Consider the following 27,679-nt stretch of genomic DNA (forward strand, 5'->3'; position numbering starts at 1 on the left):
ACCTCTTCTCCGCTTTTCCAGGCTGGCAGTAGACCACGCTGCTGCCGCTGACATCATCCCTGTCGACAAACTGGCCCTTCTTTGGACTATCCCTGGGAGCTTTCGGGGCAATTGGGAGCAAGTCACCTGCACCAGAAACTACTAAGAATTCATTCATTCATTCAATCATTCAACTGTATTTATTGAGGGCTTACGGTGTGCAGAGCACTGTATTAAGAACCTGGGAGAGTACAATACAACAGAGTTGGTGGACACATTCCCTCTCCAAACTAAGCTTTCATTCATTCAATAGTATTTATTGAGCGCTTACTATGTGCAGAGCACTGTACTAAGCGCTTGGAATGAACAAGTCGGCAACAGATAGAGACAGTCCCTGCCCTTTGACGGGCTTATGGTCTAATCGGGGGAGATGGGCAGACGAGAACAATGGCAATAAATAGAGTCAAGGGGAAGAACATCTCGTAAAAACAATGGCAACTAAATAGAATCAAGGCGATGTACATTTCATTAACAAAATAAATAGGGTAATGAAAATATATACAGTTGAGCAGACGAGTACAGTGCTGAGGGGATGGGAAGGGAGGGGGGAGGAGCAGAGGGAAATGGGAGGAAAAGAGGGTTTAGCTGCGGAGAGGTGAAGGGGGGATGGTGGAGTAGAGGGAGAAGGGGAGCTCAGTCTGGGAAGGCCTCTTGGAGGAGGTGAGTTTTAAGTAGGGTTAAGTTTTAAGCTTACAACCTAGATGGGGAGACAGACATTAATATAAACAAAGAAATCACAGATATGTACATAAGTGCTGTGGGGCTGGGAGGGGGGGATGAATGAGAAAGTCAAGGTGACACGGAAGGGAGTGGGAGAAGAGGAAGGGAGCGCTTAGAGGTCTAGGAAGGCCTCTTGGAGATGATTTGCTTTCAGTAAGGCTTTGAAGTGAGGGAGAGTAATCGTCAGATTTGAGGAGGGAGGGTTTTCCAGGCTAGAGGCAGGACATGGGTGAGGCGTTGGTGGCGAGATAGATGAGATCAAGGTACAGTGAGAGGTTGGCATTAGAGGAGTGATGTGCATGGGCTGGGTTGTAGTAGGAGAAGAGTGAGGTGAGGTAGGAGAGGGCAAGATGATTGAGTGTTTTAAAGCCAATGGCGATGCGTTGCTGTTTGATGTAGAAGTGGATGGGCAACCACTGGAGTTTCTTGGGGAGTGGGGAAACATGACCTGAACTTTTCTGTAGAAAAATGATCCAGGCAGCAGACTGAAGCATTGACTGGCGTGGGGAAGAGACAGGAGGCTGGGAAGGCAGCAAGGAGGCTGACACAGTAATCAAGGAGGGAAAGGATAAGAGATTTTGTTACTGTGGTAGCAGTTTGGCTGGAGATGAAAGGGCGGATTTTAGCGATAATGTGAAGGTGGAACCGATCATTACCATAACTGACATTCCCAATGACTATTTGTTGAGTCCCCAGTTTATATGCAGGAGCAATCTGGAGGGCAGTTGACTATTTCAGGGCACAGGTAACCCTTGAGTATCAAACCCAAAGTTAAAAAGAAGTGATGGACCTTTTCTGACTATAAAACAGTGTAATTTTAAGTGTTCCAAGGGCTGTCCGTAGTCACCCTAAACAGATCATCTGTTTGAAATCCTCCCAGGGTCAATTAATGGGCTCTGAAACGGTAGGCACCTGAAAGCTTTAATTTAACTCCCAAATGCACCCTGTTCTATAATGCAGGGGTTGCGTTCTTGCATATCTCCATGTAAAGGAAAGCTCGCATGGTAGTTCTCACTGGGTAGGAGGCTGGGTGAAGTGCAAATAACTGTTTCTTCTCAGAGGGTTATGCGGCTTCCAAACAAGCTCATGTTGGCATCCCCTAATTTCCTCCCAGCATTCTAACAACAACAGCATGGCCTACTGTATAGAGCACAGGCCTAGGAATCAGAAGGACCTGGGTTCTAATCCAGACCCTGCCACTTGTCTGCTGTGGGACCTTGGAAGAGTCACTGAACTTCTCTGTCCTCAGTTACCCTATCTGTAAAGTGGGAATTAAGACTGAGACACCCATGTGGGACAGGGACTGTGCTCAACCTGATTAGCTTGTTTCTATCCAGTACTTTTAGTACAGTGCTTGCCTGGGATGTCTTTTCATCCAGCCTCAGCCCTGGCTACCTTCCAGAAGAAGGGGCCTATTGATGTATTTCAAGTTTCAGTGAATTGGGTTCCGTAAAGTAAGCAAGCTGGGCCAGGTCACGTGGCCCTGCAAGGAGGGTAACAGGCTGGGAAGAGAAGGTTCCAGCCTCATCCCTGAAACTTTGTAAAGGTTCGTGTATTGCTACGCTCAGACAAAAAGACCCAGATATTTCCCCCGGCCCCACTTCCCTAGCAAACTTACAGGAGTTTCTTTCCACCTTTAGGTCTCTCCCTGAGAACTGAATGGTCTGTCTCAACTAGTTCCACTAGATCTGCTTTGTTCTACTCACCCTCTGCCATCGCCCCTCGGGCGGAATCCCGCCCCATGATGTCACAGGTGAACTTAGCCAGCTGGGAGTTCCAATAAAACATCAAAAGGCTTTCCAGTAAACTTGGGCTATGCCTTTAGGATTTAACAAAGGAGCACAAAGTTGCTGCTCTTCAGCGACTTTCTTTTTTTGACCTGTTTTCAGAGGATCTCATAATGCCTACTGGATCATTTTGCCTCAGAGACCTTTCCGGCCCCAGAGGAGACATAAATATGAATATTTAAGGTAGTTTTAGGTACCTGGACTGGTTTTGTTCTTTGCAGTATGGGCTATTGCTTGACTGGGGCTTAGAGCTGAGTGTGGGATTGACCTTTGCAAGAGGTGTGGGGAAAAAGGCAAGGAAGTTCTTGCCTCAAATATCTTCAGCTGTAAATAATGATAATTGCAGTATCTGTTAAGCACTTACTATTGCCAAGCACTGTACTAGGTTTTGGGATAGATTCAGGATAATCAAGTAAGACACAGTCCCTGTCACTTATGAGGCTCAAAGTCTAGTTAGGAGGGAGAACAGATATTAAGTCCCCATTTTACAAATGGGGACACCGAGGCCCAGAGAAGTTAAATGACTTGCCCAAGAACCCACAGCAGGGAAGTGGCAGAGCAGGGATTAGAACCCAAGTTTCTTGATGCCCAGGCCCATGTTCTTTCTGCTAGGCCATACTGCCTTTCAAGGAATTAGCCAGCTATAACACGTTTTAAGAAGCAGAGAAGAAGCCTGCTATTTAATCTAACTTCTTCATTAACATTGAAAAATCACTATCACAGTCTTCTGCCCAACCTTCTAATTCTGTGGTCTCTTGCAAAGACTTAATCATCTTAATCACCTTCCAACTCATTTATTCATTATTGTGAAGTTGCTCTTCTAATCACTTTAATGCAGGCTAAACAAGAATTTGTGACATTTATCATTTTATTTAGCAGGTGAATGCATCTCACATTACTTTTATAGAGGCTCTGGAACAGAGCCTAATTTGTATGGAAAAACACACCCCCAAGCAGCCACCCCATTTTTTAAGGAGCACAACCAAGTTTTGGCATGCACACAGTTACACCTGTTTAGGATGATGAGCTGGTGAAACAGCACCACTATAGACAGAGTGTGGAAGAGTGGTGGGATGAGATAAACATTAATGACATGGGGGTAAAAAAAATGGATATTATCAGTTCTAGGAAAACCTAATCCTAGATCATCTCATAGCTGACAACGACGTCGGAATATGTGTTTCCATCCACATTTAGCTCCTAACATCCTGGAGCAGACTGATTAGAATGGTCTTCTTTCTTTCTGCTTCACTCAGAATGGCCTGTCGGAACCAGAATTCTTTCCATTTGTGTACTGAAGAACACAGTGTGTCAGCTGCAAAAGACTTCTTGCTTGTACATGTTATTGAAATGAAGGGGAAGGAGGTTAAGGACCAGCTGTCTTGGAATGCTAATTTAAAAACTGAGCAGTTCTTTAAACAAGGTTCTTCCTAGGGCATCGAGATCTTATATCCTAGTCCTGTTTCTGCACCCTCTATTTTGGCAGGTCCCATCATGCTTAGAGAATTTCCTATGAGTTCTTTATACACAGAGAAGGGAGAAAGGGACCTTCCCCACCCTCGGTCAGGGAAATGAGGATGGAGGAAAATCAAGAAGGCAAATGGTCTAAGAAGAAGGTGGCTGGGTCATTATATTAATTGCGGTATCTGTTAAGCATTTACTATGTGCCAAGCATTGGGGTAGATACAAGATAATCAGATCAGACACAGTCTCTGTACCTCATGGGACACATGGTAAATGGGAGAGGAAGAACAGGTGTCAAACCCCTATTTAACAGAAGAGGAAACTGGGGTACAGAGAAGGTAAGTGACTTGCCTGAGGTCACATAGGCAAGTGGCAAAACTGAGATTTGAACCCTGATCATCTGACTTCCAGGCTCATTCGATGTGCACGTTCAACTAGGCCATGCTGCTCCTCAAGGTAAAAAGGAGTAAGAAAAAGCCTAGACAAGGGGAGAATGACAACACTTCTAAAAGGTGAGGTTGAAAGGCAGGTGGTAAGAGCAAAGGAAGAATTAGATGGAAAGAAAGCAGCTTGGCCTAGTGGAACCAGAGGACTTGAGTTCTAATGCAGGTTCTGCCACTTGTCTGATGTGTGACCTTGGGCAAGTTGCTTATCTTCTCTGGGTCTCAGTTTCCTCACCTGCAAAATGGGGATTAAATACCTCTTCTTCCTCCTACTTAGTCTGTGAGCCCCATGTGGGACAGGGACTGTAATCAATCTGATTAACTGGTATCTACCTTAGTGCTTGATGCATAGGAAGCACTAACAAATACCATAGAAAAATGAGGTCTAATAAAAGTGAGCTTCCTTTCCCTTCCTATTTCAATCCTTTTTAAACTAGACTTATCTATGGTCACCTACCCAAAATTCCAGGGGCAATATTCCCCTTTGACCTCAAACTCAATCAATGATATTTATGGAGTGCTTACTCTGTGCAGAGCACTAGGCACTCGGGAGAGTACGATACAACAATCTCCGCTAACTCATTGCTGACCTCTCCCTCACGTCCTGCCTTAGGCCTGGAATGCCCTCCCTCTTCATATCCCACAGACAATTACTCTCTCCACCTTCAAAGTCTTACTGAAGGCACATCTCCTCCAAGAGACTTTCCCTGACTAAGACCCCCTTTCCTCTTCTCCCACTGCCTTCTGCAATGCCCTGACTTGCTCCCTATATTAATTCCCCCTCCCAGCCCCACAGCATTTATGTACATATCTGTAATTTTATTTATTTAAATTAATGTCTGTCTCCCCCTCTAGTCTGTAAGCTCATTGTGGGCAGGGAATGTTTCTGTTATATTATTATATTGGACTCTCCCAAGGGTTTAGTACAATACTCTGCACATGTAAGTGCTCAGTAAATACGATTGACTACATAGACTCACAGAATAATTGGGTTTTGCATAGCATTAGAGAATCTTGAGGCTGGAAAGGGCTTCAACCATCTCAGGAGGAAGATGCTTGATTATTTTTAAAGACCTTCAGAAAACTCTCTTTTTTAATTCAGTCCCATGTTTTACAACCCTAGCTATTAGGAAATTCTCTCTTATGTCTTCAGTACCACCAGTGTGGGAAAAGCTGAACAATGGATGCAGGTCTTGACAAGTAAGAAAAAAGAGAAATTGATTTCCATCCATAGCACCTGGTTTTCAAATGGGCTTTGTCAGCCAGCGTCTTTCAGGTATTGTGCCCTTGACTTGGAATCTTGAGAGTTGTTAAAAATCAGAAAGCACTTCTTACCACCTGTTTCTGTTTTCTGTTGGAGGATGGATCAAAAGGTCTTTAGGAATATTTCCTTAGTGGGAAAAACTGCACGAGGTTATAACATTTTATTCAAAAGCTGAAGTATTTACTTTTGTCTTTGAGAATACCCTCTGTTAAAGAACACAGATGTTAATCTTAAAATTCTAATTTAACCTAACCCAGGCACACAAGGTAAATGAAGTGGAGGTTACTACTGTATATTGCCTTGGGCTCTAACAGAGATGATGTCAGGAATTCAGGATTTTTCCAAGAAAAATTTTTCACCCCCAGTGGTTTGTACATAGATCCTCAAAATAGGAAATAGTTTGCAAGTATTAAAAGAATGGTTTTAATATGTTTTCATATATGGTAAAAAGGTTTTAACAGAGAATAGGTGGGACAAAACAAATCGCAGGGAGAGAAGGCTGAAGTCTATCTTTAAATTGAATCTGGGATGTAGAATTTCATTATAAATTAATGACTCATGTTGCTGCCTTGTGCAACAGCATTTTCCTGGGCAATGGGGATGTGAAAGTTGAAAACAGTTCTAAGGTTTTCTTATCGGTCATCTCAAATCCTGTTATTCTAGATCTAGGATGGGACTCACACTGGATTAAGTTCCATTCCAAACCCAGAAATATCATCTCTCTAGTCTGCCTCCTCATTCTGGGAAAATCATCTAAAGTAGTTTGTAGTTTGTTTCCTTTTCTCCTCCCTTTCTCCCTATTTTGTCCCCTCAACCCCTTTCCTCTCTTCCTCCTCCATCTACCCTTTATGGAGAGATGGCAGGCTTCACTCTTCTTGCATATGAGCTGATGCTTCTGCAAATTTAGGCCAGGTGGCAAATTCCATCTCTTGAGATGCTGGAAAAGAAAAAGAAAGAAAAATTCTGAGGCTCAGTCACTTGTCTTTGAGAAGCAGTGGGTGACCTGGTGGAAAGAACAGGGGTCTGGGAGGCAGAGGATCTGGGTTCTAATCCCAGCTCTGCGGGTTGTCTGCTGTGTGACCTTGGACAAGTCATTTCACTTCTCTGGGCCTCAGTTACCTCATCTGGAAAATGGGGATTAAGACTGTGAGCCTCAAGTGGGATATGAGATGGATCCAACCCGGTTGTCCTGTATCTATCCCAACGCTTGGTACAGCGCCTGTCACAAAGTATGAGTGCTTAACAAATATTTAAAATAATTTTTAAGAAGTGTTTCATGTTCAGGCTCTTATGTAGCATTTGTTCTAAAAGCCTTTTCCATGTGCCACCCAGTGGATTGGGGGAGTATTTCAAGTTTCTTTCTCTTGCTTTGGATACTGTAAAAAGCACCCAAACCGGCTGGCAGTGAACTTTGCGTTACTGCTACAGTTTGCCAGCAAGGAATCCATCATTCGACCCAATGGTACCTTATTAAGTCCATACTGGGTGCACAAAAGCATTGTGTTCAGAGTTGGTGCTCAGGAAATGGCTGTTGACTGCATGATAAAGAGGATGGAAATGAATTTCCCGCCTTTGAACTCATTGCTAATATATGAGTTGAATACCGATATGCCCAGGCACTGCAAAATCAACGAGCCAAATTCTCACAAGTGTTTTAGAGTAAAATTATCTTAGAAATGGCCATGATGTGTCAGTAGGTTTTTAAAGATGTTTTATTTTTATGACTACTATTATCACTAATAATAACAGTATCCACTCATTCATTCAATTGTATTTACTGAATGCTTACTGCATACAGAGCACTGAACTAAGAACTTGAGAGAGTGCAACAGAACAATAAGCAGACAGGTTCCCTGACCACAATGAGTTTACAGTGTAGAGGGGGAAACAGACATTTATATAAATAAATAAGTTACAGATTTATACATAAGTGCTGTGGGGCTGGGGCTGGGGGGATGAATAAAAGGAACAAGTCAGGGTGATGCAGCGTGGCTCAGTGGAAAAGAGCCCGGGCTTGGGAGTCAGAGGTCATGAGTTTGAATCCCGGCTCTGCCACTTGTCAGCTGTGTGACTGTGAGCAAGTCACTTAACTTCTCTGTGCCTCAGTTCCCTCATCTGTAAAATGGGGATGAAGATTGTGAGCCTCACGTGGGACAACCTGATTACCCTGTATTTACCCCAGCGCTTAGAACAGTGCTCTGCACATAGTAAGCGCTTAGCAAATACCAACATTATTATTATTAGAAAAGGAGGGCTTAAGTCAGGGAAGGCCTCTTGGAGGAGATGTGCCTTCAGTGAGGCTTTGAAAGAGGGGAGAGTACTTGCCTGTCGGATTGGAGGAGGGAGGGCGTTCCAGGTCAGAGGCAGTATGTGGGCGAGGGGTCGGCGGCGAGATAGACGAGATTGAGGGACACTGAGAAGATTAACATTAGAGGAGCTAAGTGTGCGGGCTGGGTTCCAGTAGGAGGATAGCGAGGTGAGGTTGGAGGGGACAAGGTGATTGCTTTGAAACCAATGGTGAGGAGTTCCACTCCATTTCTTCTGCTGGCTTGTCCTCCCTTAGGCTTTAGCGTCCCCTAAGACTTCTCTCTGGGTCCTCTACTCTTCTCGCCCTGCACCTTATTCTCTTGGGGAGCTCATCTGTTGATACGATCATTCATTCAGTGTATTTCTTGTGGGCTTACACCGCCATTCTTCTTCTTCTTCTTCGACGCGATCCTTGCCCACAAAAGGCTTGGGAGGGGAAGCTAGCCATTTAAATAAACTCCCTGTAGACTGTAAGCTCGTTGTGGGCAGGACCCGTATCTGTTTATTGTTCTGTCGTCCTCCGCCGAGCGCTCGGCACCGGGCTCTGCACATAGTACAACCCGATCACCTCGTATCCCCCAGCGCTTACCGAATACCACCATTTATCTATTTTGATTTTAGTGAGCGCTCCATCAAGACGATCGAAGGAATGAGCGGCCGAGCCTGCTCCTGCTCCCGGCCCCGGCCCCGGCCCCGGCCCCGGCCCCGGCCGCTCCCCGGAGGAAAACGAAAGCGAAGTGCGGGCAGTGACTCTCGGGCATCGTTTGCTCTGGCCTGGCGCCGGCGCCTGCGCGGAAGAGAGGGCGGAGGACAGTCCCCGGTCCCGGCCGCCATGGAGGAGCAACCGGGGCCCGGGCCGGGCGGCCGCATCTCGCTGCATAACTTCAGCGCCAGGCTCTGGGAGCAGCTCATCCACTTTCATGTCATGCAGCTGACCGACTCGCTCTTCTTGTGGGTGGGAGCGGCGCCCAGCCTGCGCAACCTCGCCGTGGCCATGTGCAGCCGCTATGTGAGTGCGCCCGCCGGCGCCGCCCCGCAGCCGCCGGCCCCGTGGGGCAGTTTGAAGCGGGGTGGGGGTGGGGAGGGGCAGGTTGCGCTGGGTGGGGTGTCCCCTAACCCCCTTCACCCCCGGAGCCTCCCCTACCCCCTGAGGACGGTTGGCCCCGCGCCAGGCTGCGGGGGTGATGATGCTGATGCTATTTGTTAAGCGCTTACTATGTGCCCAGCCCCGTCCTGAGCGCTGGCTTCCAAGTTCTAAGGCTGCCGTGCCGGAGCCCTCCGTCCACTGCCCCCTCACCCCGCCTTGGCCGGGGCTGCGGCCGGAGCCATCCCAGGCGGGCTCCTCCTTCGTTTCGCCTGCTTATGGAGCGCTTCTTGTGTGCAGACGCGTGGATCCCGGGCATTCGGAAAGGTCGCAATCTAATGGGAGAGAGGCGCCCACTCCACATACGTATGTCTTTGTGTATAATGGTAGAACGAGGAGGAAAAAGCATCACAGCTCAAGTCTGAAAAATGCATCGTATATGTATATAAACTGTACATAAGTGGGTGACGGGACGATATGGCTTGGTGCGCTAGGAGTTGAAGAGGGCCTCCTGGAGGAGCAGGTTTTCAGCAGGGGAGGAATGTGATCGGGGAGGTCTGGAGAGGGTGGGAGTGCCAGATAGGAGTAGGGCTGAAGTGAGGCACGCTGTGAGAGGGAGAGGCTGATCAGGGAAAAACACGCGGCGGCATGGGGGGAGGAAACAGCACTAGCCATTAGTGTGAACACCTGTGGTCTAGGCCGTGGAGCGTCTTGGTGATTGCTGGCTAATGCCACCTTTTCCCTGGGCTAAGAGTCCAACGTGGCCGAGCCCGAGCCCAGACGTAGCTAATTCCATGCCTTATAGCAAACCTTCTCCCAGTCTGAAAGTGATACATGCTTTTTATCGCAACAGAGATGAGGATAATACTAATAATAGTGGCATTTGCTAAGCGCTTCCTATGTGCCGAGCATTGTGCTATAAGCACTGGGGTAGATTCAGGGTAATCGGGTTGGATACCGACCCTGACCCACATAGGGCATCGGTCTTAATCCCCACTTTACAGGTAAGATGACCGAGATGGTGAGCTCGTTGCCTCTAGACTGTGAGCTGGTTGTGGGCAGGAAATGTATCCGTTGGTTTTTGTATTGTACTCTCCCAAGCGCTTAGCCCAGTACAAGGGAGGGGCCCATGAAAGAGGCTGAGAAGGAGCCAGAGAGAAGAACCAGGAGAGGACAGTAACAGTGAAGCCAAGGTCGGTTAATGATTCAAGGAGGAGGTCCACAATGTTTAAGGCAGTTGAGAGATTGGGACTTAGGCTAGAATCGAGGCTGTCGGATTTGAGAAGTCAGAGGTGACTCTAGAGAGCGCAGTTTCAGTGCATTGAGGACGGTGGAAACCAGATTGGAGGACGTCAAGGAGAGAATTGGAGGAGCGGAAGTGGGTGTGGACAACTCACTCAAGGAGTTTGGAGAGGAGTGGTAGGAGGGAGTCGTGGGGTCGAGAGGTGTTTTTGTTTTGTTTTGATTTTCAGGATACGGGAAGCATGAGCATGTTTGAAAGCAGTGGGGAAGAAGCCAAAGTGAACAGTTGAAGCTGCGGGTCAGGGAGGGGAGAAAGGAGGGGACAGATGTTTTGGTAAGGTGTGAAGGGATGGGGTCAGATAGAGGGGGTAGATTTTGAGAGGATGCAGGCGATCTCTTGAGATACTGCTGGGAAAGTGGAGGGTAGAAGAGGGGCATTCATTCATTCAATAGTATTTATTGAGCGCTTACTATGTTCAGAGCACTGTATTAAGTGCTTGGAATGTACAAATCGGTAACAGATAGAGACAGTCCCTGCCCTTTGACGGGCTTACAGTCTAATCGACGGGCTTACAGTCGAATTGGCAGCAGGAGGGGGTTGCTGGAGAGGAGGGAAATTAAGCCCGATGGTCACAATTCCACTGATAAAGAATGTGGCCAGGTTATTAGGGGAAAGAGATGGGGAAGGTGAGGGAACAAGGGATTTGAGAAGGGAGTAGCTGGTAGTGGGTATTGGAGTCAGTAAGGATGAAGAAGTATTATCGGCTGGAGGAGCGGGCAGAATTAAAGCAGATATGGAAGAAGTCAGCTAGGCGCCTAGATTTCTACCTGCAGCACTGTGTAGCTCAAGCACAGGAGTGGAGGAAGCGTACTGTGGTGGTGATCTGAAGCCGCAGATTAGTAGAACAACATTAGGGGAGGGACAGGGGAGCAAGGGAGGTGAATTTCATGGAGAGGTCTCCTGGAGGAGGTGGGATAAAGCAAGCAAGCAGTGGTGTTTATTGAGTGCAGTAATGTGCAGAGTACTTTATTAACCGCTTGGGAGGCTACAATACAACAGAATTAGTAGACACATTCCCCGTCTATAACGAGCTTGTAGTCCAGAGAGGTAGTAATGAATATACATAATTTATAGTATATAATTTAATATATAATTTATAATATATAATTTAAAGATATGTCCATCTGCAGAAAGGCCTTAAAGATAGGGCAAACTTTGGTCTTTTGGACTTGAAGTGGAAGGGAGAGGGAATTCCATCATCAAAGGTATTCATTGAGCACTTACGGTGTGCAGAGCACTGTACTGAGCAGTTGGGAGAGTACAGTGAAACAGGGTTGGTAGACAGGGTTGGTTGTGGTACCTTGATGTCCAAAGGCAAGATAGAGGATGTGAGCTAGAGAGCAGTGACGAGAGAGATGAGAATACGGCACAAAGAGGTTAGTTGGAGAAGAGTGAAGATTGTGAGCGGGGTGGCAGTGGGAGATGAGTGGGGATAAGAAAGGAGCACAGAGCTAATTGTGTGTCTTAAAACCAGTGGTCAGGAGTTTCTGCTTGATGCCCAAACTCCCCACCATTGGCTTTATAGGACTTAACCACCTTGCCCCCTCCTAACTCACCTCACTACTCTGCTACAACTCAGACTGCACAATTCGTCCCTCTAATGCTAACCTTCCCACTTTACCTCGATTTCGTCTATCTCGCCGCCGACCTCTTGCCCACATCCTGCCTCTGGCCTGAAACGCCCACCCTCCTCAGATCAGAAAGTTAATTGCTCTCCCTCCCTTCAAAACCTTATTGAAGGCACATCTCCTCTCAAAAGCCTTCCCTGACTAAGCCCTCCTCTCCTTTCTTCCCACTTCCTTCTGTTCCGCTCCTACTTGCTCCTTCATTCATCCTCCTTCCCATTACGTATATATCTGTTTATTTATCTATTTATATTACTGTCTGTTTCCCCCTCTAGACTGCGAGCTCGTTGTGGGCAGGAATATCTCTTATTATGCTCTCCCAAGCACTTACTACAGTGCTTTGTCCACAGTAAGTGCTCAGATATGAACGAATGAATGCAGAGAAGAATGGCAACCATTGGAGAATTTGAGGAGTGGGACAGTAGGTACCCTTTGGATTTGAACCCTTTAACCACTTGATATTCATCCCACCTCCAGAACACTGTTAGGCATATCTGTAACTTTAATAATAATGATGGTGTTTGTTAAGCACTTACCCTGTGCCAAGCACTGTTCTAAGCGCTGGGGTAGATACAGGGTTGTCAAATTGTCCCATGTGGGGCTCACAGTCTTAGTCCCCATTTTAAGGATGAGGTAACTGAGGCCCAGAAAAGTTAGGTGACTTGCCCAAAGTCACACAGCTGACAAGTGGCAGATCTGGGATTCGAACCCACGACTTCTGACTCACAAGCCTGTGCTCTTTCCACTAAGCACAATAAATATCTTTGATTAGAGATGTGTACAAAATAATGTTTCTGAAGATCCAGGCAGCAGAATGAAGTTTGGACTGGAGCCAGGAAGGGCTGCAGTAGTTGAGCGAGGATAGGACAAGCTGTTGGACCAGTGAGGAGACGTTTTGGATGAAGAGGGAGGGTGGATTTTGGAGATGTTTTGAAGAAAGAAGCAACAGGATTTGGTGACTGACTATAAATTACTTTATTCACATTAGTGTCTGCCTTCCCCTCTAGACTGTAAGCCTATCATGAGCAGGGAATGTGTCTGGTTATTCTTTTGTACTGTACTATCCCAAGTGCTTAGTACACTGTTGTGCACACAGTAAGCACTCAAATATGATTGAATGAATGAGCCCTATGAGGAACAGGGACTATGTCCAACCTGATTAGCTTGTAAGTGCTTAACTTATTAAAGTGCCTAGCACATAATAAATGCTTAACAAATACCATTTTTTAAAAAGCAAGAACTTAAATACTGTTAACCTTCCCCTCCCACAAAAAGGACTTTTGAGATAGATCTCCGGTTCTCCTATAATGTTCTTAAGAAACTCCTTGTTTGGGAAAGCCAGCCTCGTGTTACCCACCGTTAGCTAACACCCTGTGTCTTCCCAAGTGGTGAAGTGATGTATTCTGACAGCACAGCGAGCCAAATCCAGACAGGCTTGCGTGACCGGACAAACCCCCCATGGAAGCCTGCATCCTGCTGGGCTCAGAATCCAGTCATCAGTCCATTGCTAGACCATGGCCACCCCTCCTGAAAAGTCACCCCTCGAGATGGAGGTGAGAAAGGAGCCTCCAGGGGTCACCTAGTTCACCCCCCTGCGTCTCCGTGTAATTTATGCCCGTAGTTTGTGGCTCCCTTTTACTGCCATTTTAGCGCCAGCCCGGTTGTGCACCAGTGTCCTTGTGAAACTGGTGGAAAGCAACCCAGTCATAAGGTGAATTGGAGCTCCAGGTAGCGACTCTGCTGCTGTGGAACAAGTGGTTTATCACCAGCCTCCAGGGCTTAGATGGTGAGATAACAGGTCTCAGACTTTTCAACCGGTTGGCTATCGAGGTGGTTGACGTGCCCTCCGGGCGCTTGCCAGCAAGCCCATGGTCATTACCCTTCTTTCTGTGCTCTGCATGGGGTCAAGGTTGCTGAGTAAAGCGTTTGCCCTTCAGCACCAGCTGCCTTTGGAATGGAGAGAGGGAGGGAGGAAGGTGGGTCTGTAGAGGGAAGAGAGACCAGTGCCCTTTCAGCCTTGTTACTGATTAACACTGTGCTAGTGATAGATTCAGACAGCTTCTCCTTGAGGGGCTCCAGCTCCCACCCCCGTCTTCCGTCGCAAAGAGTAAGTCTTCCAATTTCCCGGCCCTGGCAGTTTGTCCTAGAAAGGCAGTGGTCTGAACAGTTGCCGAAATTCCATGCAAGTGTCGGTCAATCAGTGGTATTCGAGTACTTCATTTGTGCAGAGCACTGTACTAAGCACTTGGGAGAACACAACAGAGTTGGTAGACTTTTTTTTTTTTTTACAGTATTTGTTAAGTGCTTCGTGCCAGTACTAAGCGCTGGGTTAGATGAAAGCTAATCAGGTTGGACACAGTCCTTGTCCCACACGGGGTTCACTGTCTTAATCCCCATTTTACAGATGAGGTGACTGAGGCACAGAGAAATTAAGTGACTTGCCCAAGGTTACACAGACAAGTGGCAGTCACTTAACTTCTGTGCTTCAGTTACCTCATCTGTAAAATGGAGATTAAGACTGTGAACCCCATGCGGGACAGGAACCGTCCAACTCGATTACCCAGCGATTAGTACAGTGTCTGGTACATAGTAAACACTTAAATACCACCATTATTATTATTAATTATTACTATTATTATTCCCTGGCTCCATCTCCTTTCTGTGTCATCTCTGCACTTGATTCCCATTTTACAAATGAGGTAACATACTCAGAGAAGTGACTTGCCTAAGGTCACACAGCAGGAGGAGCTGGAATTAGAACCTAGGTCCCTGACTCTCAGGCCCATGCTCTTTCCACTAGGCCACACTGCTTCCTCACAAACGTTCTCACCTCTCTGTGCCCTTTGGGCATTTGGTAGTCTCCCCACTCTCAGCCTCATGGCACCTAGGTACATATCTATAAATTATTTATACCAATGTCTGTCTCCTCCTCTAGATATAAACTTGTGGGCAGGGAAAATGCTTGTCAACTCTGTTATATTCTCCCAAGTGCTTGGTACAGTGCTCTGCACACAAGAAGTGTTAAGTGTGATCGATTGAGAAGAAGTCACAAATCTGTGCCTTTTTATTTTCCAGGACTCCATTCCCGTGACTACATCACTCCTTGGAGATGCTTCTGACACAACCTCAAATTCAATAGCTCAGCGGTTAGGTAGGTACCTTTTCCTGGGATTATCCCCCTTTGCCTTGGCTAGCGTCTGATATACTTTCAAGTGAGCCCTGTCCTACTGATTGCTTGTGCTGTCCATCAGCCTCCTCAGCTTTCCTAACCTTTGCAGGCCCAAGGCATGGTTGAATCAGTCAACCGTTGGTATTCATTGAGCACTTCATGAGTGCAGGGCACTGAACGAAATGCTTGGGCGTGTACACTATAACAGAGCTGGTAGAGATGAACCCTGCTCACAGAGAGCTTGCCAGCCTAGAGACTGAAGTTGTATGAAGGGTATAAATGATTCTGAGGTAGGAACACTTTCCTCTGGGAAGATGTGCTCAGCCCACAGGCGGGTGGAGGATCTGGCAGATGTGTGAACCCTGATCATTTAGAATTCATGATCCTTTGGGTAGGTTAGAATGTTTGTGAGGAAGCAGCATGGCCTAGTGGAAAAAGTACGGGCTTGGGCATCAGAGGACCTGGGTTCTAATCCCGGCTCCGCCTGCACTGTGACCTCGGGCAGGTCACTTCTCTTTGCCTCAGTTACCTCATCTGTAAAATGGGAATTAAGGCTATGAGTCCTATGGGGTCAGAGGCTGCATCCAACCTGACTATCCTTTTCACCTCAGCGCCTAATTCAGTGCCTGGCACATAAGCATTAAAAAAAATTGTTTTAGATGGTGAGAAGAGCTTTCCTCTCTTCTCTCTCTCCTAGATTTAGGAGCAGAAGTTGCTTAACCCCTTTCCAGGTCAGAACCTTTCCTGGACAAATTCAATGCCTGCCCGGTCGCTCTCATGACAGTTTAGAGCAGAGGTGGTGGGGTGGGGGTGAGATTAGGAAGGGGTGAAGGGGGGAGGGAGAAAGAGACATGTCACCCCCCTCCTCAAAAATCTCCAGTGGTTGCCTCTCTGCCTCCGTATCAAACTCCTCACCATTAGCCTTAAAGTAGTCCGTCACTTGCCCCCTCCTGCCTCACCTCGCTTCTCTCCTTCTACAATAATAATAATAATGTTGGTATTTGTTAAGCGCTTACTATGTGCCGAGCACTGTTCTAAGCGCTGGGGTAGACACGGGAATCAGGTTGTCCCACGTGGGGCTCACAGTCTTAATCCCCATTTTACAGATGAGGTAACTGAGGCACCGAGAAGTTAAGTGACTTGCCCAAAGTCACACAGCTGACAAGTGGCCGAGCTGGGATTCGAACCCATGACCTCTGACTCCAAAGCCCGTGCTCTTTCCACTGAGCCATGCTGCTTCTACAACACAGCCCACACACTCCACTCCTCTAGCGCTAACCTTCTCACTCTGTCTCACTCTCGCCTGTCTCGCCACTGACCTCTGGACCCCATCGTGCTGCTGGCCTGGAACGCCCTCCCTCCCCAAATCCGACGGACAATTACCCTTTGCCCCCATCCCCCTTCAAAGCCTTATTGAAGACACATCTCCTCTGAGGCCTTCCCAGACTAAGCCCCCCTTTACCTCATCTCCCACTCCCTTCTGCGGCACCCTGACTTGCTCCCTTGGCTCTTCCCCCCTCCCAGCCCCACAGCACTTACGTATATATCTGTATTTTTATTTGTATTGATGTCCGTCTCCCCCCTTCTAGACTGTGAGCTGGTTGTGGGCAGGTTTTGTCACCGCTTATTGTTATGCCTTTTCCAATTGCTTAGTACAGTGCTCTGCACACAATAAGCGCTTAATAAATACGAATGAAGGAGAGAGAGGGACACACACATAGACACATGGGCTGGCAGGGAGGCGTTGGTGGAGGGTTCAGAAGGGTGGAAGAGAAAGGTTGTTCAAGTGAAAGTTTTTTCTCTTGAAGATGGAAGAAAATGGCAGCTTGACCAGTACTGGGGCATATATGTGAGGTGAAAGTTCTCTGAGTGGATACTGTAACACTGATGGAAGAAGGCTTGGGTGTATATGAACCCACCCATCAATCAGTCAGTGGTATTTACTGAGCGCTTACGGTGTGCAGAGCAGTGTATTGAGAGCTTGGGAAAGTACAGTACAGCAGAGTTGGTAGACATGTTGCCTGTCCACAAGGAGCTTACCATCTAGAGGGAGAGACAGACATTCATATAAGTAAATTACAGATATTTACGTAAGTGCTCTGGGGCTGAGGGGGGGGGTAAATAGCAAGTGCTCAAGGTTACAGATCCAACTGCTTAGGCAGCGCAGAAAGGAGAGGAAGTAGGAGAAATGAGGGCTTAGGGTAGGCCTTTTGAAGGAGATGTGATTTTTTAATAAGGCTTTTATAGGTGGGGAGAGTGGTGGTCTGTCAGACATGAAGAGGGAAGGAATTCCAGGCCAGAGGGAGGATTTAGGTAAGGGGTCGATGATGAGATAGGCAAGATTGAGACACAGTGAATAAATGGGTGTTAGAGGACTGAAGTGTGCTGACTGGGTTGAAGTAGGTAATCAGCGAGGTAAGGTAGGAGGGGGATACCCATGAGAGTTTATAATATATTGGGGATATAAAGTAATAAAACTGCCTTATATTCTACAATTTAAATTTCTCATATATTCAGCCAAAGCTTTATCCTCTTTTTAAGTGGAGAAGTTTTACTGGTGAGGGTTTTTTTTTTGTTTAGTTTTTGTCTCGGGCTAGCCCAAGTAAACATGGCGGCATACATACGTCAGTTCCATTTCTTGTGACTTTACCATATATTCCCTGAGCTCTGATAGAGTCTGGGTACCAGAGTCTTGGTCCCAGAGATGATAATGCTTTAGTTGAACAGGGCTCTTGAATAGTGGTGAGCGTTTTTAGGGCTCTCCTGAGGAAAAGAAAATTGGTTTTGTGGGAAACTCTGTTAGATTTTTCCATTAAAGCTGAATATCCTTCCTGAGGCATGAATTGTCTAGTTTATAATTTTTCTACTTAAAGGACATGCATATGAAAATGTAATGAGAGTTTTTTTTTAAAAAAAGAATGCATTTGCTTTTGTAGTGACTATTAGAGCAAAAGCCCAACATGTTATTTTGACTCTCCTGTGAAATAGCCACACATTAGCCATGACTGCAGGAGGCAAGTATTTCTAGCCCGTCTGTGTTACATGGCCAGTGAAAAGAGTGAAAGGGCACTAAAGTGTCAGGCAAGGCATCATGAACATGCCCCCACACCAGGGCCAGAGAGGGAGGTGACTGTTCTCTCTGGCCTTGCCCATCCTATCCAGTTGGGCTGGTTAGGCTCTGCTGGCTGGGGAAAGGCCACGTAGTTTAACCCTGATGCTGAAGGATTGGAGGGTGTCTGGTAATGTGCTTAGGGGGTGGGGTCGCCCCGCTCCCTCTAGAAAAATGTGGGCTAACCTATGGGACCCGCCCATGTATGTGATAGGCAGAGTCAGGATTAGAACCCAGGTCCTCTGACTTCCAGGCCTGTGCTCTTTCCATTGGGCCACGCTGCTTCTCAAATGTCCCAAATAACATTTGGTCCCAATGTTAACCCCTTGCTATAGAGGAGCGCTCGTGCAAGGACAGCGAGCCCAAGTGTCATGTTCTTGAATTCATGGCTAGCTTAGCTAATCAAACAAAAAGGTCAGGTAGATGAATAAAATCTGAGGCCACCAAAATCCATGTATTTTTGGTGATGGGAATATTAATTATACGAAAGAACCTCTGCCTCTGTAGTTTGGATGATTTGAACCAGTTATTCCTGGCTCATGGTGGTATATGGGGAAATGAGCAGCTGATGGAGCTGTACTATAAGTAATGATTCTAATTGTGATTTACAAACCAGAATGAATCTTCTTTGCAAAATAAATTATAGGTGAAACCTTGAAAAATTAGAAGGGCATATAATGAAAGCTTCATTATAAGGAAGAGAAAGTACAGCCCTCAAGTAGATGATGCTTCCTGGTGGGGGATGGAAATAGGACTACAGTAAGAAACCCTTTTTGTTTTACAGCTTTAATATAGTAACACAGCAGGAACTAACTACCATGGGGAAGAGAAATTGTCTCCAGAGGGGGCAAAAAATCAAGTATTTTGGTTGTTAAACCCTTGAGAAGGGAAGGTTGTTTTAACAAAACAGTGCCAACCCCAGATACCGCGGGTACGTTAACTAAACCTCCATCTAGTCTATCTCGCCGCCAACCCTTTGTCCGTGTGTTCCATCTGACTTCAACTCCTTCCTGGTTCATATCCTTTAGCTCCTTAAGGGCAGGCAACATGTCTACCAACATGTCCTTTATAGTGTACTCTCCCAAGAGCTTAGTATGGTGCTCTGCACACAGTAAGTGCTCAGTAAATTGATTGGTCGATATCCAGCAGATCACCCATCCCACCTCTAGAGTCCTCTTAAAATCACATCTCCTCCCAGAGGTCTTCCCTGATTTAAACTCTCACTTCCCCTACCCACCCTCCCCTCTATGTCACCTATAGCCTGGGATCTGTACCCCTTAAGCCCTTTATATACCTCGCAGCACTTTTGAACATATCCTTATATTCTGCTGCTTTCCCTCTCTGAAATTTTATTTTAATGTTTGTCTCCTCTAGATTGTAAACTGCTTGTGGGCAGGGAATGTGTCTACCAGCTCTTTTGTACTTTGCCAAATGCTTAATACTGTGCTCTGCACACAATAAGTGCTCAATAAATACCATTGACCAATTGATAAGTTGCCTAAATTACACTTGACTTAGCAGATTTTCATCTGCAAAGGCAGTAGTCCTTTTTTATAATTCAGCAGGGTGCTTTTTTTGAAGTGTAGCATTCTAGCTTCAATTCCTCTGATGTAGGTGATTTTTAGAGATGTAGAAAATAGACTCTAGATTGTAAGCCTCTTGTGGGCAGTGAATGTGCCTACTAACTCTGTTTACTCTCCCAAGCACTTAGTACAGTGCTCTGCACACAGTAAGCATTCAGTAAATACCATTGTCAATTCTCATGATGAACTTTTTCTGAATTTTATTGCTTGGAGTTTTCACCTAGATAAGGGCAAAGATGTATTACTATTGTGAATTCATGACTATCATCTTTTTGGAAGAAAAAAATGTTGTATTCCTTTCCACTGCCATTGGCTGCTTGTTGACCTTTTACCCTTCAAAGGGGGCAGGGCCTTCTTTGCTTCTTGATCACTTTTTTATTTTTTTTGCAGTATTTGGGTCGTGCTTATTATGTGCAGCTTCTTTACTAAGTGCTGGGGTAGATACAAGCTCATCAGGTTAAACACAATCCATGTTGCACATGTTGCTCACAGTTTTCATCCCCATTTTACAGATGAGATAACGGAGGTCCAGAGATATTAAGTGACTTGCCTAAGGTCACTCAGCAGGGACCTTGGCAGAGGAAAGCTGCCTAATGAGATGGAGAGGTCCTTCCAGGATGGTAGCCAGAAGTGGAAATAGAGGAGGTGGGGAATGGTGTCAAGAAGGTGATTCCAGGACCCCTGGTCCCTAACCAACTTGCTGGAGATGTTACAATTACCCAGCGAAGTAAAAAAAAAACCCAAAACAAACAAAAAAAACCCCATCGTCGTGATCTGGGTTAACAGCAGGTGGAGAAGGGAAGTGGATAGTTCTCATCCCCTTTTCTTGGAGGAATGGCTTGGGAATCGCAGGGATGTTTGTGGGACAGTAAGTAGATCCTTTCCCTTAAAGGGAATCTCCTCAGACTCAGGAGTGAGTGAAATTTGGCCCTCTGTGTCTGGATAAGTGATGTCAAAGACCAGTGCATTTGTTGGGGAGTCAACTATCCAGGGAAGCTACTCCCCTCCACCCCCAGGCACAGGTTTCCTACATAGCTACAGACCCCTATAAAACCCCCCTACAAAGGAGTCCTAGAAAGGAGAAGCAGTTGCCTTATTTCCTGGGTCGCCTTTGACTTATTAGACCCTGGTCAAGTGAGCCACCATGGGTCTGAATTGGTCTCAGCACATCCTGACAAGGAGTGGAGTGAGGCAATCCAAACCCTGGCTGTGCCTCAGGAATCTGGGCTAGAATCTTACTTTATAGTTTGATTCAGTCAACCCCATCATCATTCATATTTCTTTCATTCATTTACAAAGAATTCTCCTCTTGGGATCCTGTGTAACTCTTTGCAGCACCAATCATTAGGGCTTTCACTTACGTTTGTGTGAATTTGTTTCTCTTTGTAGCCAGGAAGACTAAAAAACAGGTGTTTGTCAGCTACAATCTTCAAAATACAGACTGCAACTTCGCATTACTCATAGAAAACAGGATCAAGGAAGAAATGGAGGCTTTCCCCGAAAAGTTCTAGTGGTAGCATATGGTGAACTGCAACTTGTGTATATTTGTGTTTTTAAATAAATCATGTGGATTTTGCAATGAAGGTGCTCTTCAGAGTTAATACTGCTTGTGATTTGCTAGTATGGTGAATAGTCTTAGGAACCAGCCCCGCCCTCCTTAGTTGGTTGATGGAGGACAGCATTTTTTTTTGATTTAGCCTTTGTTTTCATGCAGTAGGAAAAAATCAAGCTTTCTACAACCCTGTACTCTGGATCCCCTGGGGCCCCTCCAAGTCTGAACCCCTACTCCTTTCAGGTAAATGCTTTGTCTCTACCTGAAAGAGACAGAGTGCAGCCCCTAATTGACAGTCCATGTCCAAAGTCACGGCCTGGAACGTGGCTATCATTTAGGAAGATTCCAAGGTGGAGGGTAGTTCTTCCCATCGTGCCATAGGGTTATCAAGAAAAAAATTCTAAAGATGAAACTCCACCCAGCTATGAAATTTCACTCAAGAGAATAACCTAGTGGGCATGTCCAGTGCTAGGCAGAAATTGTTGTCATTGACACACAGCATTTCTACTGTGTAAAGTTAGGCTACGCAGATTATTTTAGTTTATTCAGTTTATCCCTCTAGACTGTAAGCTTTTGGAGCGTCTGCCACTTCTTTTATATTGTAATCTACAAGCGCTTAGTTCCAGTGCTCGACACACAGTAAGCACTCAATAAATACCACTGACTGATCGATTCAGGTATGAAGACAGTGGAAGGTACGGATGCATTACATTTGTCGTTAATTAGTCTGCCGGGCGTCAGCAAGTCCCCCAATTGAGGAGGAAGGACACATCCTGAAACGTTTTGTGCCAGTTGGGCAGCATGATTTTATTTCTGTACATTTACAAAGTTTCAGTAGGTACAACAGATGTAACATCATGCAGACATTTAGCTCGTAAGACAGTTTCAGTACTTGATTTAAGCTTGTGCTATGAGTTAAGCACCACCAGACTAATTAATCATGGTCAAAACAAACAGTAACACAATTCTTTATTAGAATTTCATCAAAAACAAATGGGGAAGAGAGGGAAGGGGGCAGAGATTCTCATTAACTAGACATAACACACTAGGTACTCCTCTCCCAAACATTTTACACAAATACATTAAAATGAGGTTGTTTTTAATCTTAAAAAAGTTGAAGTGCGGGAGTGCTCCCGGCACTTGTGTGCCATCTAGAGGCGCCACGTGATGTAACATTCACAAAGTTCGTTTAATGGCACTTCTGCTTCCAGTTCGGTGACTTTGTATTGTTTGGCTTTAGGAAGTGGTGGTGATGAGGGGAAATTCTTCCTTTTGTTTGTTTCTGTCAGTGACCAAAATGCGCCACGGCCCTGGCTCTCCCTCTCCCCCGCAGCCCTACTGAGTCAAACCAGAACGACTTCTCGGAAACAGCGGCATACTCATCACTGGTTTTCCTTACCCTGTCTTGCGTTTTGTTATTTACAGTGTTTGTTTGGCAATAGAAGTACTATTGGAAACTGGAAGCCGATGGGGGGAGAAAAAAATGAAGCGTGCGTTACCCTGCCAATGTCTCTTCACATTTTGTTTGAACGATTCGGAAAAGAAAATAAGGACATAAGAGGAAAGTAAGACTGAGCCCCTGGGGATGGGTTGGGATAGACCCAAAGGTGCATGGAGGGAAAGGAGCCGGGATGGGTGGCTTGGGGAACATGGGGTTGAGGCGCCTGAGAAGTGTTTCCTCTGTGCCAGCCGTGAAGGAAACGGAGTGAGGAGTTTCAAGTTTGATAGACAGTGATTAGGTAGCTGCCAGACGTCCGTCCGTACAAAGAACTGGGCAGAACAGGTGAGGAGACTGAGCTGCTGGCTGGACCACCCACATATCTCGCACAAAAACTTTTCCGCTACAGCCGCTTTCCACGAAAGCTTTCTGTCGGCAACTAAGACTCTGTTCTCAGCTGTGGTCTGTACCCCTAGGGAGCCGTAATGGTCGCACTAACTGGATGCGGTACCATGTTGTTAAGAACCACTTACCTGCTTCCTAGGAAGTCTAGTTCATTAGTAGTGAGACCGGAGTGGAAAGAAATATCCCTTCCCTGCCTCCCCCTGCCCCCAGGTCACCTACTGAATCGATCCCATTTTGTCAGTATGATTTAAACATTCATTCTACCACAGGGTCTGTTCGTGGTTTGCTGTTGCTAGTTTTGAATTAGGGAGCCCACTCTGGAAGAGAAATTCCTGCGGCCTGTAACCTTTCCTAAAGGTACTTGTTAAGTGCTTACTATGTGCCAAGCACTGGGGTAGATACAGGTTGGACCCAGTCCCTGACCTACATGGGGCTCACAAAGGGTTGACAATGACAGGTACTGAAACGCGACCCAGTCCACCTCAAACCACTTAGAGAAGGATCTTCCCATAGCTCGATATGTTCACAGACTACGCTGGCTAAGCGACAGTCCTAGTTCACAGTAAATGGACTGCGAGTAGAATCAATGCTGCAGGTGAGCATGAGTAGCGTATATCCAATCTCAAGTCCTAAGAACCCTCTCTGACCCCCTCCCCCTCCTACCTTTTGTGGTGCTCTCTGGTCAAGGCCTTTTCTGAATCGAGCTCACTTTCGGGCTCTGTAAGCGGCTCACCCACCCTGCTATGTGACTCGTAGCATGTACTGAATTTTATAAAAGGCAAAAGGTATTTCACAGGTTTGGCACGTGAAGACTGCACCCGTCTAAAGGCCTATTTTAAGGTGAATGCGGATGGAAGAATCAGAACACGGAACAAAAAGAGACCCAACTAAGCCGTACAAGTCACTAGAGGACAATCAGACTCTGAGAAGTCTAGCAGAGGAAAACAGTAATGTAGCAAATTATCTCACATTTTGATGATTTTCTTAGTACTTACATCTCCCACTGGTCCAGTGTTTATTTCTTACAGAACTTGCAAGAACCCAGAGGCAGCTGTTGCCCTCAGTTGTCCATGGCAACAGATGGAAGATATTCTGGTCACATTCCCATGGTATTTTGACATTTCAATTTTTCCCCTTCCCTGGACCCTGAAGAGCAGCTGTAGTCTGCTGCTGCTAACCTAATAAATACCTGTGTGATTGACCAATCAGTCAGAGGCCACCTAGATGGAAATTAGGTAGTCCAATCTGGTTCTTCATATTTAATAGTCACGGCAAAGGGGCAGTCTTGTGAATTCCCCCTTGTCACTCTGTTCATTGAAAGGTTTGGGTCTGCTCTCTGGAAAAACGTTAGTACGTGAGGTGGGTTGGAATGGGGAGGAGAGGTCTGATCTCTGCTTGAAAGATTCTTGTCTGGAGCAGGCCCCAGGTTGATCCTTCTGTGTGTTGGTGAAGGAAGAACCAAGGATACTGAAGTTTAGTTCTCAGGAAAAAGGGAGGGGTAGTTGGCTTAAGTCACATAGGTGAATTCGAGCGGTCAACTGAAGTTTATTTCTTGAAGAGGAAGCAAAATGTAGACTGTCAGGAAGGAAACACTCCTGCTTCCAGACCTCCATTTTAAACTCTGCTTGGATGGGATGGTTCAGACCTTGGCAGCCTTGGTGTAGAAGCTGTTGAAGCATGGGATAAATCCAGAAATCGGAAAAGGGGTTGTTGATGCTTTAATTACGTAAAACAAGAGGGAGCAGGAGCAGCATGGGCACTTGAAAATCGCAGGAAACAAAGTGTTCAATTTGGACCATTGATTTTCATCTTCTTCCCCGTCTTTTGCTGGTCTGGAGCAACAAATGCTAAAAATGGGCGGCTGTTAACTTCACCACTTCTTCCTGTCCTCTGGCTTAGTCAGCAGCCTGGCCAGGCAATCTCCAACTCACTCTTAAGAGGTAACATTTCTGCAGGGTGAGGGATCGGGATAGTCAAGCAGTAGTGTTTGGGGATAACCGTTTCCTCCCCACGTCCAGCTCATGTACCGGTTCTTTTCCTAAATACTATTCACAAAGTAGCTGCTTTGTGAATGGTTGACTCGGAAATGTGGGGATTTGGGCCGGCCTGCCCCCGGGAATGAGTTAAATCCTACTGGCAGATCACCTCTACCACCTTGATGCTTTGATAGGCAAACATGGTTTCAGAAAAAGAGTAACATTGCCTCTAGTCCTTCAGGGTTGCTGAATTTCATGAGAAGCTTAAATGTTTCCCAAAGGAGCTTTGAATATTAAGGATTAAAAGATGATCCTGAAGGAAAGACTGAGCCTACCTTAGTGTGGTTCATGAGCTTCTTTACCAAGTGGAGGAAATAGGAAGCTCTGACACACACAAAAACACAAAACTTGGGTGGGCTTTTTTAAAATCTTTTTTTGGTTTCAAAACCTCACATGGACTCACTATTGAAACCTTAATTTTAAATTTTACTCTGGTCTAAAATGCACTCACAGTTTTTGATTCACAATAGTGTTTTCTACACACACACGCAGCAGGAGACCTGGGGGAATTGAGCTTTTTTTAAGATAGGGGAGCAAGTAACTCCTCACTTATCTGGTGGTCTTTTACAGCAGAGAGCGCTCTCTTGGGTTTCGTCTTTTTTTTAAGAAAAGGGTCCTCCTTGGAATGGCCCGGCCTCTCCTCGCGAGATGGTGTCTTTGTTTTAGTGATCAATGAGAGGAAACGGACATAAAGTGCTTCTCGTGAAAATGACCAAAATAAATAAAAACATTTAATGGCAGAGAAGAAAGTCTTTGATGGGTCATCTCTAGCCAGTTTCATCTCAATTGCATTATGTCTGCTTTCAGAAAAAGCTGAAATTTTTCCATGCTTCTGGTCAATCTACCATTAAGTGGCTTTAGCAGCAGGGTTGAATTTCCCCTCTCCCACCAGCCATCTTTTCCATCATTGGTCTGTAAACCTGTGCAAAAAGGATTAAAAAATAATAATCATCATCATCAAAACCCAAAGTGCTCCCCCTTCTGCCCTGGACAAGCCACGGTGGTGGGAGTGAGGGGTGGGGAAGGGTTTACATAGATCTGACGCCATTGGCTGTGGCGTTATCAGGCAGCCTGTCACCCACAGCGACCACATCGTGGAGGCCCGAGTAATCCTTGAGTTCCGAGGTGGTGGGCAGAAGGGGCTGCTCGCCCCTCCGGTGGGGCAGGAGGGGCTGCCTGGTGTAGTGTTCGCCGTTGAAGATGTTTTCGGGGAGGTTTTGGTTCTTGCTTTCGGGCAGGAGGAGGATGCAGATGATGCAGATGAGCGTGCAGCAGGCGAAGATCACATGGTGTAGGAAGTAGCCTTTCTGGTTGTGGAGGTCCATGATGGGGGCCGTCAGCATGCCGAACCCGGCGCTGGCCAGCACCAGGCCCAGACCTCCGCACCTGCAGGGAGGGCGGGAAGCAGGGGGTGGCCGGTTGGAGGGGGCCTTAGCCGGGCCGCTCTCGGCTTTGTTGGTTACCGCTGGATCGGCCCTGGGGTGGACCGCCCAAGAGCCAGAAGAATTTCCCTGACCCATTTAAATGGAACAGGTGCTCCTCTGGACTCTAAGGACTTACTGTGTACTAAGCACTGAGGTAGATGCAAGACAAGCGGATCAGACACACCCCTGTTCCTCCTGGAGCTGGCAGTGGAGGAGACAGCAGGGTTTGAATCCCCATTGGACAGGTGAGGTAACTGAGGCTCAGAGACATGAAGTGACTTGTCCAAGGTCACACAGCAGGTAAGTGGTGGAGTTGGGACTAGAACCCAGGCTCCCCAACTCTTCCCACATGGCCAGGCTGCTTCCGTGGAGTGAGAGAGAGGCCGGTTTCTACGGGACAAGCAGTAGGAGCATTGGATTCCGCCACTGTCCAGCTGAAGCAAAGGCAATGTGGTCCATTGGCAATTAATTATGGAGCTTACCAACACGATGTGTTGAGTAACCACGGCATCCAAAAAGGCAAGTCATTAGTTCAAATCTATTTTCATTTGTGACGTTAGTGCTTTTTGCTAGTGGAGGACTGCAAACCTGCCTAATTTTTCTGGGGTTGTGAATATTGAAAAGATTGGATGTTCTTGTTTTTTATACAGGTTGTAGTTCTCCTGATTTAGCATTATGATTATTTCTGATAGAATAACATTGATGGTATTTAAGCACTTACTATGTGCCAGGCACTGTGCTAAGCGCTGGGATGGATACAAGCATATCACTTTGGTCAGTCCCTGTCCCATATGGGGTCACAGTCTTAATCCCCATTTTACAGATGAGGGAACTGAGGTCCAGCGAAATGAAGTGACTTGCCCAAGTTCACACAGCAGACAAGTGGCAGAGGGGTTTAGAACCCTTGACCTTCTGACTCCCAGGTCT

The 27,679-nt window shown here is 46.3% G+C and overlaps 2 protein-coding genes and 1 long non-coding RNA gene across 3 annotated transcripts in view; 1 reads left to right on the forward strand and 2 right to left on the reverse strand.

Annotated features, from left to right (window-relative positions):
* The first annotated feature begins 2,638 nt into the window (after positions 1 to 2,638).
* On the forward strand, positions 2,639 to 21,480 carry PSMG4 (proteasome assembly chaperone 4). Its single transcript, XM_029054034.2, has 4 exons — positions 2,639 to 2,729; positions 8,646 to 9,033; positions 15,112 to 15,187; positions 21,287 to 21,480. Exons 2-4 carry the CDS (start codon positions 8,674 to 8,676, stop codon positions 21,406 to 21,408), a joined length of 558 nt encoding a protein of 185 aa, XP_028909867.1. The 5' UTR covers positions 2,639 to 2,729; positions 8,646 to 8,673; the 3' UTR covers positions 21,409 to 21,480.
* On the reverse strand, positions 5,862 to 8,685 carry LOC120638119. Its single transcript, XR_005659604.1, has 2 exons — positions 8,614 to 8,685; positions 5,862 to 6,654 (listed from the first exon to the last, which is right to left on the reverse strand). It is a non-coding gene; the product is annotated as an uncharacterized LOC120638119 (long non-coding RNA).
* A 746-nt stretch (positions 21,481 to 22,226) lies between the features above and the next one.
* The window catches only part of SLC22A23 (solute carrier family 22 member 23), a 134,202-nt gene continuing 128,749 nt past the window's right edge, over positions 22,227 to 27,679 (reverse strand). The window contains exon 11 of the mRNA XM_039910599.1: positions 22,227 to 26,714. Coding sequence (XP_039766533.1) covers positions 26,357 to 26,714 — 358 coding nt within the window. The 3' untranslated portion in view covers positions 22,227 to 26,356. The remainder of the gene's footprint in view (positions 26,715 to 27,679) is intronic.

Source organism: Ornithorhynchus anatinus, chromosome X3 (assembly GCF_004115215.2).
Source record: "Ornithorhynchus anatinus isolate Pmale09 chromosome X3, mOrnAna1.pri.v4, whole genome shotgun sequence".
Taxonomy (NCBI): domain Eukaryota; kingdom Metazoa; phylum Chordata; class Mammalia; order Monotremata; family Ornithorhynchidae; genus Ornithorhynchus; species Ornithorhynchus anatinus.